This window comes from Myotis yumanensis, unplaced genomic scaffold (assembly GCF_028538775.1).
Source record: "Myotis yumanensis isolate MYYU_CA2020_CCGP unplaced genomic scaffold, mMyoYum1.0.hap1 SCAF_2, whole genome shotgun sequence".
Taxonomy (NCBI): Eukaryota; Metazoa; Chordata; class Mammalia; order Chiroptera; family Vespertilionidae; genus Myotis; species Myotis yumanensis.
Genome location: NW_027223753.1, coordinates 161460833 through 161473559, shown reverse-complemented (window position 1 = coordinate 161473559; position 12727 = coordinate 161460833). Strand labels below are relative to the sequence as shown.

Below are 12727 nucleotides of genomic sequence, written 5' to 3'. Positions count from 1 at the left end.
CCAGCTCCAGCCCACCACTGGGTCTCAGGCAGGTCTCTTACTCTCTCTGAGCTTCAAGGCTCCTCTCTGTAAAAGGAGTCAGTAATGTCACCGGCCAATACCAGTAAGTAAATGAGAACAAATCATTGCTACTTCTAGTGTTAATGCTACATTATTATTACCCATAGCAAATGCTTCATGTAAAATCATGCTCTCAGGATCCTATGATACTTTCACCCCTTTGGTCTACGCTCAGGGAATGCAAACTAAAAGTCAGCCCACACAAGGACACACACCAACAAACTACCCCGTGAATGTAAACAGGCCCTGGGTCCTTCTCGTCTGGATGACAAGCACAGCCATCACTGTTCCTGTATGTACACGGGGCCACAAAAGTGGCAGATTGCGTTACTGTTGCAACAACTCAGCAGGGCCTTCAGGGTTTCAAAGAGAGGGGCTCTCTACAAGGTGCATCTCCTCCCACCTGCCCCTCCCCTGGTCCTCCTCCCTTCCCACCACAGCAACCCCGGCAGCTCCCCTGGCCTCACCTGCTCGGCCTTCTGGTGGAACACCGCGGACATGGCGAGGATGGTGCTGCGCTCGTCCAGGGCAGCCGCGAAGCTCTTCCACTCCTGGTCCAGCTGCGTGGAAATCTGCTTGATTTGCTGCGAGGCATAATGACCAGCCTCAGAGAGGCGGGAAGCCACGGACATGATGCGGTTGATGTTGACATAGGCATTCTGGAAAGAAAGGAGAGTGAGCGCTCCGTGGGGCAGGCTGGAAAGACATCCACTGAGCACTACTGGGGTGAGGACTTGGGGAAGGAAGCTACCCCAAATAAAAAGTATGAGAGAGGATGGGATAGGCCACAACAGCATATCTGTTTTGGGCTTATGGTAAGTCTTTGTCTACAATAAAATTTCTACAGATAGCAGGTACAGTAACAGAGGCGTTTTATTCTGGGGACCAGAATAGTTTTCGTGCCAACTACTAATGCACGTAAATGCAGTCACTTTGCTGGACTGCCTTAGTAAACCTCACTATCATCGTAGGAGGCCATGTCGAGGGGCCAGCATGGTAGTTCTAAGAGTTACTCTCTGCAAGTAATGGCTCAGACTAAGGAGGCAAAAGCACCTCTCTTTCTCAGGAGAGAGCTGTACCCGGGCCTTTATTGCCACCTACAACAGGGCAGCAATGCACATCAACAAGGGCAAAGGACAGATGTTACACCGTAACTCCACATCTTCCTATCACAAGCGAAGACTTAGCTTGCCCCGACACTGCTCCCTCCTCCACAAGAGCTAGGCACTGGCCATCAGGCAGGGTTTAAATAAAGAGAACATTCAAAGCCACGACATTTTTCCATGCTAAAAATAAGATGGATGGAACCCTTTCCGATCTCTACTTAGGGACATTTCCCCACCTGACCCCAAAAGGCATCTGTGGGGCTCTCCTGGCCCTGCTGACTCCTTTCATCTTAAGGTATTGTTCACACTCATTCCCATCATTCATTGCCAGTTAAAATTCATGACCACCATGTGCGTTGTTTCCTACTAGGCTAGCAGAAAACTCTCCAGGAAGGAACGAGACCAAAGAAAAACCCCACAAACATAAGACCAGTGAGCATGGTTATTTTTAACTGCTACCTCCTATTAATGGTCTGAGGTGTCAAAACAATCAAGCAATAGTGTGGCGCCCACAGAGAGCCCTTCTGATTCACACAGTGTCTGCCTGAAGAAGGGTGGCAGGTGGCTTGTACAGCCTTGATCTTTGTTACAAATCTTCTCAAATGATAATAAATATTCTTCAACAACGGCATTTTCTCTTGGTTCCAGTAGCTCAGGGGTAGCTCATTAATACTGGGTACGTTTAATGAGGTTCTTTACTTTTCTTTCCCTCATCCCTCATGGTACCCATTCATCTTAGCTTTCTCCTAAGCATTCCACCCCAAAACCTGAGCCAGGTAGATAAGGTCCCGCTTCATTTAAAAATCTCCGTGAAGTTTAAAAGGTTAGGTGTCACACTTGGACAAAAATCCATCCTGATGCCTAAAGACCCCCATGCATTTCTTTAGTCTGGCCCGAGATCCTTCTGACATAGTACATTTCCTTCATGAACTAGAATATCAGACTTGTTGTTTGAAGTAACGATCCTTCAGAGATTTAGAAGTCATTATCAGCCCTGTTTTCTGAGTTAGGACATAGATTCCACTTAAAATTAAACTCTATTTATAGAACTGACAGAAAAACCAACTCTGCACTTAGAAATAGAAAGGAAAAGAAAAAAGGCATGTACTGATTTTAAAAGTCCTGTCTTCTAAGGGAATAACATTTGGATTCCCCCAAGTTTCCTGACTGTGTCTCTGTTTTATTTGGGTTCCCCCAAAGAGAACCCTGAGACAAGGGTTGGCGCAGGTAGTTTACTTGGGTGGGATCCCAGGAAGCACAGTAAGGGAGTGGGGAAGTCAAGGAGGACAGGGAGAAACATGAAGAAAGGGTGTGTTCATGAGTGGGTCTCTGCTATGAGCAACTGGGGGGCATCCCTCCTGAGCGCTCTTCTGAGCTGTCCCACCCGGAGGTGAGGAATCTGGGGTGTTTGCTCATTGTTGCAGGTCTCTCCTGGAGTAACTACCTGGCATTTCCAGCCTGACCTCCACACAGGCCAAGCACACTCCGCAGGTCAGAGCGTGACCCTGGGCAGAGAAACCCAGGAAGCTATCAGCATGTGGGGGAACTGTCTGCAGATGACCTTTAGGGTGGACTGAGGGGATATGGGTGGGCATTGCCACATGGATTCGAATCCTGGAACTGGCCCCCGCACACACATGTATCCAGGTCTATCTAGGATTGCTGGGTTTTCCTGTCCTTGGAAAAAGACCTTGTGTTCTTTGGCCAGACAGGAAGCAAGAAAATCAGTAAGAGCAGGGCACCAGTCTGTGTCCAGGGTCCCTCCTGTACCTCGTGGGTGGCTGGCCCTCTGTCATCACTGCCTATTTCCATTCTCCCCCACAGGGAACCCAGGGAGGCAGATTCCTGCTCACTTTCAGGAAGAACTTTCCAGCTATTAGAAATGTCTAACTGTGCTGCCTTCTTGAGGCTGTTAACACCTTGTCACTCATTCAAATATTTATGGAGACTGGGCCAGTCTCTGTGTTGGGGGCTGTGGGAGATCAAAGAGGAATGAGACAGGATTCCTGCCCTCAGGGGGTCACAGCTGAGGCTTAAGAAACGTCCTCAAATAACTGTAATTTAAAGGAAAATGAGTAAGTGTTTTGACAGAGGTAGAGGCAACTTGCTGTGGGATGCAGAGGGCAGGGACCCGGGAGGCTGGGAAGGGGCTTCCTGAGCAGGGGGTGGTGCAGGGCTGGCCGTCCTCCAAGGCCCCCTTCAGCCCTAAAGCCTGTGATCATAAATGAAAGCTAAAAACAAACAAACAAAGACCACAGCTTACATTTCACATTCGAGAAACTAGCACAGTAAATGCCTTTATTGTTTCCTTATCAGTGGGCAGATAAATGTCTTACTGAAACTAACAAATGATTATGCTTCACAAAATAGAGGCAGTATTCCTCATAATAGAGGAACAAACATAATGTTGACTCGTGAACTTGTTAATTTCCCCCTCTATGCTCCTTTTCAGAATAGCAGAACATTGCAGGCACGTCACATTACCCAAGTTCACCATCATCATCTTCTTTATTTTCCTTCAGCCTAGAACCCGAGACAAACGGACAGGTAGATTCTAAACTGCAGCCACAAACCAAACAAAAAAAGGCAGAGGGTCTCAAATGACTAAAAAAAAAAAAAAAAAAAAAGAAAAAGAACAAGGTTAAAGAGCTGGATTAAGAGGCTTAGAAAATAGGGATGCTCAGTCCTTAGGCACAAATGACATGTCATGGGCTTTGGGCAACTCATCCATGTGGTTCTTCTGTGTCTCTGTTAAGGAGTATTTGGGGACATAGTATGTCCTGGGGATACAGCCAGTAAGAATGGATTATTTTTTAAAAAATATATCTTACTAGAGGCCTGGTGCATGAAAATTCATGCACTGGAGGGGGCCATCCCTCAGCCCGGCCTGCCCCCTCTCACAGTCCAGGAGCCCTCAGGGGCGGGAGGCAACCCGGCAACCAGGGGAAGGTGATGCCCCATCACACCTCTGCTGCTGCCACTGCCGGCAGCGCAAGCCTTGGCTGGCCCTGGTTACCTGAGCCTCAGGCAGCCCTGGGAAGCTGGGGGGTGAGGGGACTGGGTGCCACCATCTTTGAGGGTGGGGCAGTCAATTAGCATATTCCCTCTTTATTAGATAGGATTGATTTTTTACAGAGAGGGAGAGGGAGAGTTAGGAACATCGATGAGAGAGAAACATGGATCAGCTGCCTCCTGCACACTCCCTACTGGGGATGTGCCCGCAACCAAGGTACATGCCCTTGACTAGAATCAAACCTGGGACCCTTCAGTCCCCAGGCTGACACTCTATCCACTGAGCCAAACCAGTTCGGGCAGGAATGGATATTTTGACTCTTCACAGCCTTTCCATTTCCTACCAGCTGTCTCCTCCCCCCAACCCTTCCCCGAATCTGCCTGGCCTTGCCACCCTTGCCTGCCAGCCTCAATTCCCTTCATCTGCAGAGCTGTCCATCCGTTGAGGGCATCTAACTCACTGGGCCAGGAGTCAGGAGACATGAGTGCTGATTCACCCCTGGCACTCACTTAAGATGTCACTTGCCTCCTCTGTGCCTCAGCTTCCTTATCTGTAAAGTGTGGGAGTTGAGCTAAATGATCCCAGCCATTCCATTTCTGAGAAAGCACTGTCAGTTCCACACATCCCAGGCCTCTCGATACATTCTCTGTTTATGGAGGACACCAGATTGCACATAGAGAGAATTTAGGAAGTCACAGTTTTCTTCTTTCTTATCTCCAGTGCCTGGGGAATGATGACTAAATCTATTCCCCTCTTGAAACCCTCTTCTTTGGAGGAAGTGGGGTATAAACCGAAGAAACAAAGGAAACTCAAAACTTTCAAGTGTCCATGTGCAATGGGAAAGTTTTAAACAAAAGAGTAACGTGATCTGACTTGTGCTTTCAAGACTGCCCTGTGTCCTAAAGGGCTGGCAAGGGAAGCGTACACACAGAAGTACGCACAGCCCAGCCTCGGTGGTCCCTCTGCCTCAGCCCCTCACTCTGGCTCTGCTCTCTGCCCTGCCATGTGCAGGCCACAGCTGGAGCTGAGTGACCACATGCCAGCTACTCCCCTCCCCCCTCCTCTTCAGCCCCTTCCCCTGAGCAGAGCTGCCTAGACTAACCTGATTCCTTGGCCAGAAGTTAATAATATAACTAATAACTCTGGCTTAGTGAGTGTCTTCTTAATCCCTCGCTTTAAAACGGTTTTGTTAACTTTAACCCCTCCCCCACATATATGCAAGCGTTACTCAAAGTATTGCACAGTCCAGATGTAAACACTGTCTACCCTGCAGAGCGCAAGTTCCCACAGCACTGTCTGCTGCTCCCTCCACCCCATCCGACCTCTCCCCAAAGGCTCTCCTCCCAACATTTGCTTACAAATGGGAAAAAAAACACACACAACTAAATTCCAGCAAAATCTTGCTAACTCAAAAACCCTTTATGTTTACACCCTTCCCCAGCTTTGTTGCCTACAAAATTCTCTGTTTTCTCATCTCATTCCTGAGTTCATTAATTGGAGTCACGGGATGGACAGCCCCCTTCTCCTGAGGACTTGTCTCCTGTTGTGATGAACTGAAATCAATGGAGCAGAGTCATTCTCCTGAAAGAACTTCTTGGCAGAATTTTGATGAGAGTTTTCAGCCCTGCCAAAGGCTTTCGCTTTGAACCTGACTCCTGGCTGCCCTGACTGGCCACAAAACATGTAGAGTTACTTGTGGATAAGGATAACTTTTTACTTAAAAACCCAGATAACTTTTCTCTTTAGATGAAGTTTCTTAAGTGATATACTCTGAAAGAGATACTGGTCTTCTAGAAATAATCATGTGATGCAAGTAATCATTCTGGTAGCCCTAGGCTCCATATCAGGGGCTGTGTATGAGAACAGATAATTTCTGAATATGTGTATTATTTGAATGCCATTCACTTCACTCCTACAAGCAGGGGTGAATTTTACACTCCTGTGGTCACAGATTCCCACTATGAATCAGACACTCCCTCCCACGGGTTACATGAGACATAAAACATCCAGTTCATCGCCTGGCGTACAACCAATAACTCAAAGAATGTCATATCTTTTCCCTCATCCAGTTACAGCAGATTGGTGTTAATTCTCCAAATTAAATGCAAACCAACTTGAAGTATTCGTTAAAAGTACAACAAAATGAAAAACACATCAACTATTCCAATTAGAGGCACATATTCCAACAAGAGTCCAAAGTCCCATTGTATGTCACAGAGAGCATGCCACAGTGTGCCTGCCCTCCTATTCCTGGGAAAAGTCCCTGCCGCAGGCGAAGCTGCCCTGGCAGTTTGTCAGGCCACGTCCCTGCACAGCACACCCCCTGCTGGCAGATGCCCTTCCCCTGAATTCAAGGGTCTGGGACCCTGACTTGTCCACAGGTCTTTCCTTCGCCCAGAGGGATCAGAGAGTTCAGAATCAGCCAGTGACTTGCTCTGTGTGCCATGTCCTTTCAACACAGTCTTCTTCCATACCTTAAGCTGGAAAAACAGGACTCTCTGTCTCTTGGGATGGCCTTCTTAAGGCATCTATCTCCCCTCCCTTGGTCTGTGTTAGCCATGCCCAAGGCACCCAGAAGTGGGAATGTCTTGTCCTCATACAAGGGGACAGATCCTTCTCCTACTCCTGACCATTTGGCAAAAGTAGCAGAGCCTTCTTCCCAGGCTGGCATGGGGCCCTTCGTTTTGTTGTCCAGGGGCAACATTTCTCACCTTCATCTCCTAAGAGGCGGAGGGGAGTCAGTGAAGAGCTGTCTCATCTTTGGAAAGAATGAGTCCTGGGCAGGGGTTCTCAATTCCATTCCAGTTAATGGGGCTGCAGCTTTTAAGTTATGACGATGAAAATGGAGGTTGTCATCATCAGACCATCAGAGAAGGGGAGGCACAACAACCACATAGGGGTCACTTTCCTGAAAGGAATTCCATCCTCTGACCGAGCTCTGGAGACCTGGCCTCCCCACACCCAAAAGTCAAGGGAGGGAGGCCAGCAAATACCCGTCCAAGGGCCAAGGTACTCAGCAAAAATCATTCAGGTCAAATGGAAAACAAATGTCACATCAAAATGTGAGGAACAAAATATATAAAAGTAGTACAGCCTCAGCTGAGAAAAAACATTGTGTATAGTAAGGAAGCACACACATATTATCAGTCATTGACTGTTTATTTTGAATCAGATATACACACAGTAGTGGGAACTTTTGGGGGGTCTTTTTCTCATCTTAATTCTCTTGTACATAGGAAGATTTTTAAAAATAATTTATATATATATATATATATATATATATATTTCTTAAAAATTATACAGAAAAAGTATACAGTACTTTATCCTCCAGCCCTTTTCATCCCTGCTGAACCACCAAAACATTAAATGTCTATGGGTGATGGAGCTAATGGGGAATTCCTACTTAACCTTTTGTTTTTCTCAAACTCCTTTTTATTGAGACACAAAGGTTAATTCTAATTTTTGTTTTCTCTGCAAATAATGCTAGGGGTTGTGAAAATGGTTTTGTATTTTAATACATTTAGTATTTTTAGTTTTAAAAATTATTTTGATGGGCTTTTCATTTTAATAGACTTGGTCAGGTTGCATTCCATGAAAGCTGTATTTATTCTACTCAAATTTCCCCATCTCTTTATACTTTGGTAGAGCTTTTATCTTTTAAAAAATAAAATATAATTTATAGACAAGTGGAATAGGCAAGTTTTAATGAGCAAATACTGCTTTAATAGGAAAGGAATACAAAACATACTATTTACAGTATTTTAGAAGCCAAATTCATGTAACAATCTCTTTTTACAGTTAGGGAAAAAAAAACCCAGACACTTTTTGAGTCCACCTAGTAGGTACTTAAAAATGTGTGAAATCAATCAACTGATGTGTTCAAAGTCACAAAGAGAGAGGCAAAATGATTCCTAATCCACACGATCCCCCTGCTTATAGCTACCTTTTCTCATGCCCTGCAGATAATATTCATTTAAGGTCTGGTTTTGTCACATTCAAAGAAAGTCATGAGGAGAAGTATTTGGAAATTTTCCCATACAGCTTTCAGTGGCTTCGTGAGTAACATTTGACATCAGTAAGAAAATAAAGAGACTGTACCAAAGCAATGGAAAAAGCCGAACCTCACTTCCTTTCTCCAGATTGATAATGCCATATGCATTGCTTACATCTTTGCTAGTACCAAACCCACGTTGGGTACTGAAGCTGTTAAAGCATCAGCTTATGATTAATTAGTTTAACTTTACCATGTAAACCTGCTGATCCCCCTCAAAACATATGGACACTGGGAGAGTAACATCTGGGATAAGAGCTGTCCATGTTTGAAACTCTTCTGCAATAGCTGAGATGTGATGAGCTCTAAATGAACACTCCAACTCCTGCCTCCTTCAAACCACAGGGTACCCTTTAGGGGGCCAAATAGGGCAGTTGATGGATGACTCTCTGGTCAAATCTGGCCAAACAGTAGGTCAAATCATGTGGAAGCCATCTGTCACTGTCGGGGGAGAGAGGGAAGGAGCCGGAGCAGCCCAGTGTTCAGCAAAGATAACATTGGCCTGAACCCCACTGTCCCTTTCACCTGGCTTGCTGCAGCAATGTTTCCTCCAGCAATTGCTTTACAAACCATTAAGCAGCCATGAAAACAAGCGCCTGGCCATATGTCCCAGGGCCAGGAAACCCAGGAGCAGATTTAAGTTAAAAGAAGCCAGCCTCTCTTTCTCTTCCTTCTCAGTTCTGAGTGAAACTCCCTGGAGGGCATGAGTATCTTTGCATGAGATATCACTGCAGGACTGATGTGACAGGGAGCCGGTGGAGGCAGCTGGAATCAGGTTCGGGGGCACCAGAGGAGAGAGTGGTTGGGAACAATGCAGCTCTTCTGGGTTGTGATGTAGTAATTTCAGGCTGCCTTTATGGTTGAAATCCGAGGCTATAAGACGTCAAGAAAATGCACTCACCAGTACTTTCTTCCCTCAGCCCCTTCTCTTGTAGGGCCTGGCTATGCAGCGCTTGGTCTGTGGCATCAGTATAATCTGGGAGCTGGTTAGAAGTGCAGACTCTCAGGCCTCTTCCCAACATCCTGAATCGGAATCTGCACTTCAACAAGATTGCCCCAAGTGATATGTGTGTACATTAAAGTTGGAGAACTCTGCAGAGGAAAACTCTGAGGAGCTCCTCCTGAACAAGGAGAACTATTTCTTTTAACACTCCCAACCCTGACAATAACAACAGCCGAACATTCACCAAGCATAACACCATGCCAAATGTTGTGCCTAAAATGCATGATCACGTCTCATCCTTACAACATCCCTGGAAAAGGCACAATCATTATTCCCCATTTACAGTGGGGAGACTCTGAAAAACCGAAATAACTTGCCTATGATTGCACAACTAGGAAGGAAATGGAGAACCACAGTTAGCTCCTAATGCCACTGCTGTTTCCCCACAATGCTGTTTTACCTTGCCATAAATGTGAAACAATTGGGCTGGCCAAGGATGTCCCTCAAGGGAGAAGAGAGATGATGAGAAATGTCTTCCCAAAGATTTAAAAACTCATATTGGACAGAAACAGGGCCCGTGGAGAGAGAATTCAATACAAATTTCTACATCTCCAAGGCCTCCCCATTAGGCCTTTGGTGTTCCCTCAGAATGCCCTTGGGCACAGCCCAGCTCCTGAGTGGGCAGGAACCTTCAGGTGGGCTTCTCTTATCTTCTCCCTCCTGAAGCAATAATTTCCATCTCATCTGTAAACCCAAGGCCAGTCATCCTGGGGAACAAACAGGTCCTTGTCTCCACAGAGCCACTGGAAAGCTAAGGATTAGGGTAACACTTTGCCCTTTTAATAAATATATTGCCTTATGGCTAGAGTCTTAAATCTCTATCCTATTTGTTTATTCAACTATTCATTCAACAATGTTAAGACACTGTGCAAGTAGGAAACAAGACAAATGAAATTTCTACATTCACGGAATTTACATTTTAGTAGAGAAGTCAGAGAATAGATTAATATTTATTATCTATTTCTTACCTCAGTGCTAAAAAACAGCGGTCGTCAACCTTTCTGGCCTCACGGACTACCAGTGGTCCTCGGACCACCGGTTGGCGACCGCTGCTATAAAATACAGCTGAGTTAAAGACAGATTGTGATGGAGTTGGGAAGCACTACTTAAGATAGAGAAGTCAGGGCAGACTCACCCATAAAACCAGGGATGACTTGCCTGAGCTTAGCCCTGAATGAAGTGAGAGAGTGAACAGGTAGGAAGAGGTTTCAGGTGGAAGGAACAGCAAGGGCAAAGACCATGGGGCAGGAATAACCACGGAGAGTTCAAAGAACAGCAAGAAGCCCAGGCTGATTGGAGGGGATGAGTAGGTAGTAGAGGTTGAGATTCAAGAGGTAACTTATGTCTGGACCACAGAGCCTCATAAACTATGGTAAGGAACTTCAGCTTTTATCCTGAGAATAGGAAGACATTAAAGCATTTTGAGTGCAGAAGTGACATGATGTGATGTACTTTACTTGTGGCAGGATCACTCAGGCTGTTGTGTTGAGAATGGACTGTAAGGGAATAAAAGTGGAAGCAGGGAGACCAGATAGAAGCTGCTACCAGAGTCCAGGCAGGAGCTGATGGCAGCGTGGACCAGGGTGGTGGAGGTGGAGGTGATAACAAGTGGCCAGATTCTGGGTATATTTTGAGGATAGAACCAAAAGGACTTTCTGATGGAAATCCTCTGGTTCTTCCTATTTCTGGGCCTCTGGCTATGTCATGAATGCTGACCTCTGCTTTAAAGTGCTGCTCCCTTCCCACCTACCTACCTCAAATGTCCTGATTTGTGAAGATCTTGCCTATATGTCCTTGCTCAGTCTCTGTACCTTATCTGGTACTCCTGGCTGGCTACCTCCCATAGCCCAGAATGGCATATGCAATGCTGCTGCTTATCAATACAAATACTTCGTGTTTGTGTTGTGCTTTACAGTGTGAGCCCTTTCACGCATGTTATCTCATCTGATGGGCTAGGTTTCATAGACCATTTCATGCCTTTCATTCAGCTCCAGCAGACCTCAAAGGTATGAGTCAGCTTCGGCTGAATTTCAGACAATTAACTCCTTGGTGGCTGCAGACAGTAGAGAACAGACACTGGCTGCATGTGAGTACGTAAAAGTGCGAGCTACAGGGCTCAGGGGGTACACATCCAAAGGGCATAAATCAATAACCTGAGGACAAGGAGCATGCTGTCAGAAGGCCCCAGAGAGCCGTGGTGTGAAGCCGGAAAAGACGTCCCAGGGCCAGGGGCAGAGAAATAGGAGTGAGGGAGAAGAGGAAAGGAATCTGGGGGAGGGGGTGGTGTATGGTCAAGAGAGGAGGCTGTACCAGGCCAGTGCCAGCCACGAGTTAGAAATCTGAGTGGCCAGCCAAGCCCTGCTGGTCAAAGCAGAGAAGCCTTTCAGAAGGGGCCTAGGCCAGGTGATGTGGCAGCAGGCGAGAGAAGTCAGCATTACATACCAGACTGATGCTGAAAGAGCCTCTGCTAAACCAAGGAGCTTCCCTATGTTTCTTGTTTGAATAGGAGCCAATCCCCAAAACATGGCTGAATAGAGACCAGTGGGTAAAGGTTAATGGGGCAGCTAGAGAGTTTGGGATGGGGAACAAGGAACAGAGAGTAAAGACAGATACTCCTTCTCCCTGGATACTCCTCACCTGAAGGGAAGCCCTCACCTCCATGTCCACAGGCTAGTTATCCAGTAGCTTTGGAGCTTGACTTCAGGGCAATTGCCCCTTGGCTTATCTTCTTCACCCTGGACCAGCAATTCTCCACCTTGCACAGATTTCCCCAGCACAGTTAAGCCAGTCTCGGGCAGTGGGGCCCACATGTGGTATTTTTGCAAAGCTCCCCAGGTTACTCTAGTGCAGCGGTCCTCAACATGTGGGTCGCGTACCTTTGGCGGTAGAATGACCCTTTCACAGGGGTCGCCTAAGACCATCTGCATATCAGATATTTATATTACGATTCATAACAGTAGCAACATTACAGTTACGAAGTAGCAACGAAAATAATTTTATGGTTGGGTCACAACATGAGGAACTGTATTTAAAGGGCCAGAAGGTCGAGAACCACTGCTCTAGTGGGCAGCCGGGGGGTGGGGAGTGGGGGGGACTGCTGCCTTAGACATGGGCACCAGTTTCACGAGGCTTAGCTCAAAGCACATTCTTCTCTCCTTAGGAAAGTTTAATACTGACAATGGTGGATCATAAGTGGATCCCTGAACAAATCAGAAAATAAAATCTAATCCTCCCACTGAGTTAGAAGAAAACAGAAGTTCCACCCACAAGGCTGTTTGTGGTGATACAAACACTGCATCCCATTCCATCTGATTAGCAAGAATAGGTCTAGCTGGCAGTACAGGCAGTATTTTACAAGTGCAGATTTCCCTAGAAGCCCCGCCTTAGGGATCCCAGTGTTAACAGCAAACACTGGACCACATTCATTCTTGTCAGGGAGGGACACGTGTCAGAGGCTTTACTTCCATAAACTCAGGAACAAAGATGCTTGGGCT

General features: G+C 46.4%; 1 protein-coding gene across 26 annotated transcripts in view; it reads right to left on the bottom strand.

Annotated features, from left to right (window-relative positions):
* KALRN (kalirin RhoGEF kinase) overlaps positions 1–12727 on the bottom strand; it is a 635703-nt gene that overhangs the window by 353621 nt on the left and 269355 nt on the right. For all 26 annotated transcript variants that reach the window (XM_070406353.1, XM_070406356.1, XM_070406366.1 and 23 more), the window contains exon 7: positions 528–719. In XM_070406353.1, coding sequence (XP_070262454.1) covers positions 528–719 — 192 coding nt within the window. The remainder of the gene's footprint in view (positions 1–527; positions 720–12727) is intronic.